The 3,578-nt window shown below is 40.8% G+C and overlaps 1 protein-coding gene across 1 annotated transcript; it reads left to right on the forward strand.

The window, feature by feature from the left end:
- LOC104897279 (ARM REPEAT PROTEIN INTERACTING WITH ABF2) lies at positions 1-2,226 on the forward strand. Its single transcript, XM_010684130.4, has one exon. It carries the CDS (start codon positions 109-111, stop codon positions 1,999-2,001), a length of 1,893 nt encoding a protein of 630 aa, XP_010682432.2. The 5' UTR covers positions 1-108; the 3' UTR covers positions 2,002-2,226.
- Positions 2,227-3,578: the final 1,352 nt, after the last annotated feature.

Genomic DNA, 3,578 nt, shown 5'->3' on the forward strand with positions numbered 1-3,578 from the left:
TATGAACGCGTAGACTCATATATTGACTCTTCAGTCTTCACAATGAATGGATTCAACCCTCTTTCTCTCTACTGACTAAAATCTTCTTGACTCTTCCTCCTTCCAAACATGACATTAATTTCTACAACAACCGATGAAGATACACCACTTGAAGAAGAATTATCCAACCCAATTCAACTCGCAGAACGAGTGAGCAACTCAGCCACCGAGTCACTCTCCTTCAAACTCGACTGCTCTGAAGTCGCCAAACACGTAGACCGTCTTTCCGTCATGTTACGTGCACTCCACCGTTTCACAACCGTTAACTCCTCCGTCTACGACCGTCCAATTCGCGTCATCTCCTCCGAAGTTTCTAGAACCCTCCTCCGGGCCCACACCCTCCTCCGTAAATGTCGGCGCCGTCGCACCAGCTTTCTCCACCGCTTAGTCAACCTCGTAACCGCCGCCGACTTCCGGAAGCTTCTTTCTCTTCTAGAAGCTTCTTCGGCCGACTTACGCTGGCTCCTCTCCGTCCTCCACGTGGATGATTATTACGACGACAGCAACAACGACGACGACGTCGTTTTGTCTCTCCCGCCAATTGCAAGCAACGACCCAATTCTCGCGTGGGTTTGGTCTTATACCGCGACTGTACAAATGGGGCCTGCTTTGTTGGGCCGTGTTGAGGCGGCCCATGAGATTGCTTGTTTGGCCCAAGATAATGATCGTAACAAGAAGATGATTGTGGAAGAAGGTGGGGTTCCGCCATTGTTGAAGTTATTGAAGGAAGGGAATTCAGTGGAGGCTCAAATTGCGGCTGCTAATGCGTTGTTTAATGTTGCTAATAATGAGGAAAGAGTTAGGGTGATTGTTGATAGTATGGGTGTTCCTTTGATTGTTCATGTTTTAGGGGATTCTCCTATGAAGGTTCAGATTAAGGTGGCAGAGTTAGTTGCTAGGATGGCTCAATTTGATGCCGGTGTTGCTAAGGAGGAATTTGGTAGAGAGAATGTCATTCGTCCCCTCGTTTCGTTATTGTCGTTCGAGATGTTTGAGGATGAGTTTGAGGTGATCAAGAAGAAGCAGAGTATTCACTCACTTGTTCAGATTAATAAGGACAGCAAGCAGAGCAAGGGGAGTGTGTCTTTGAAACCTAAGTCGTACTCGAGTTATTCTTCATTTTCGTCGTTATATTCTGATGGTGGGAGTAGTAGAGGAGGAGGGCAGACGAGGAAGGAAAGGGAGAATGAGAGTGTTGAGGTTAAGAGGGAGGTTAAGATTAGTTGTGCTAAGGCACTTTGGATGCTTGCTAAGGATAGTGTGATGAATAGTAAGAGGATTACTGAGACTAAAGGGTTGCTTTGTTTAGCTAAGTTGATTGAGAAAGAAAAAGGGGTGTTGCAGAAGAATTGTGTAATGGCTGTGATGGAGATAACCTCGGCTGCTGAGTCGAATGCTGACATTCGAAGATCGGTATTCAAGACGAGTTCCCCTGCTGCTAAGGCAGTGGTGGAGCAGCTTTTGAGGGTGATTAAAGAATCTGGTGATCAGAGTTTGCAGATTTCGGCTGTAAGGTCGATTGGATCTCTTTCTAGGACGTTCCCTGCAAGAGAGACGCGGGTGATCAAGCCTTTAGTAGAGCAGCTTAGCAATAAGGATCATGAAATTGCAACCGAGGCTGCTATAGCACTAGGGAAGTTTGCTGACCCTGATAATTTCTTGTGCCATGAACACTCGAAGGCGATCATCGAGTTTAATGCCGTGCTACCTTTGTTGAGATTACTTAGTGAAAGCGAGAAGGCTCAAGTATATGGACTGCTTCTCCTTTGTTACCTAGCTATCAATGCTAGTAACAATGAGGCATTAAAACAAGCGAGGGTTTTGACCGCCCTCGAAGGTGCTGATCAAACTCCTACAACGCACCATCCTCGGCTAAGAGAATTGATTGATAAGGCTATGTACCATCTTGGCCTCTACCATGGAGATATTCATCCTTTTAGACAATCTTCAATGCGTATATAATAGAGAAAAATCAATTAAGGATCTATCTTGTGTAATTAGTGGGTAAATTATGGGAGAGATGTATACAGGTTTACTTTAGTAACACATTACGTTGTAAGTTGTAACTAAGCTTGGTTCCTTATCATTTTTCGATTTCAGTTTTCAGTTTTTTTGAAAACTAAAATCAAATAGTAATAGCTAAACTAGAACATACTGCCAAATAAATTGGTAGACTTTAGACCTTCTGCTGCATTCTTTTTCTTATTAATGTTCAAACTAAAATCATGGTAGACCGATAGGCTGTTAGGCACTACCTTGAGAATTTTAGCAGCAGCGGAAGATGGTGAAATCGGCTTGACACTTCAGTAAATAGCAAAACAATGAGTGAATGAGACATCGTCTGATGCAATCAATGTGAAAATGTTCAGAAACACTCACTAGACTCGGTTATATGTGGGGTTTATAGCACCAATTTAGTTAGCAGCAATTGTTAGTTAGGTTTGAATATGTTTCTCGGACTCTAGTACCCATGTCCGAAATAGGTACATGTCAAAGTATCTGACTTGGCAATTTTGAGTACCCGTGTACGAAATAGATATGTGTCACGTGTTCAAGTGTCTTACCCATATCCGAATGTCGAGGATCCGACACGTGAACTAGAAGAGTCCGAATAACAGGGTGACTTTGATGAACCCTTGCTCGCACTAGAACTTCTCTTCGAAGGAAGATAAAGATGTAAAAGAACATTTCAGTACTGGGGCTTCCAACTATTTGGGCAATTGTGTCTTGGTATATTATACAAAGAAAGTGGTGACAATTCTCGTCCAAATCCTTTCCAGCACAAGATAATATATTCTATCAATTTACTCGATCATAAGAAAATGAAGGTATTCCTCAAAATCAAGAAGCTGAAGCATAACTTAGAACTTCAGAGCTAGTTTCCGGAATGACTTACATAACAAATTAAATAGTGCCGTAGTAAAGGCCATAAAAAAATTGCAGAAATAAACTAGCCAGATTGGGTGTTTGTGATTCTAATAAGTATGTGATATGTGACAAGGCTATAAGAGATCATAATCAAGCAGAGAATGTCTCAGAACCATCTTGCTCTGGTTGAAAATTCCTGAATATTTAAGTCACCAGCAACTACTTAAGTGATTTTAGAAGGTATTATGAGACTCAGAGAGTATTCAGGAAGAAACTTGTCCAGACTCTATACAGCAATAGCTGCTCTGATGTTTCAGTTTTGGAAAGTCAGAAATAACATTTATTTATGGGATCAAAGACAGCACATATACAGTTTAATTGTAAAGGTATACTATTCTATTGATATTTTTTTTTGGATCCAACAATATTGAAATTTTGCTTCCAATATGATTTGAACCTTGGTTTTCCATATAGAAGATAGGAAGCCATATCATTGGACCCAAGGGTCCTTGATGTACTATTCTACTAAATACTAAGCATATTTTTTATGGTCATATTTGATAACATTTGACAGTATATTAATTGAACTGTAATTAGAATTTAATCATCAAGTGATATATTGTTCGATTCATCTCAATCTATATTTTTCAAACATTAACTTTCCATAATTT

Source organism: Beta vulgaris, chromosome 6, assembly GCF_026745355.1.
Source record: "Beta vulgaris subsp. vulgaris cultivar EL10 chromosome 6, EL10.2, whole genome shotgun sequence".
In the NCBI taxonomy this organism is placed as follows: domain Eukaryota; kingdom Viridiplantae; phylum Streptophyta; class Magnoliopsida; order Caryophyllales; family Amaranthaceae; genus Beta; species Beta vulgaris.

Excerpts from the sequence above, each read along its gene's own strand:
- LOC104897279 (XM_010684130.4), top strand. The coding sequence starts at position 109 with ATGACATTAATTTCTACAACAACCGATGAAGATACACCACTTGAAGAA.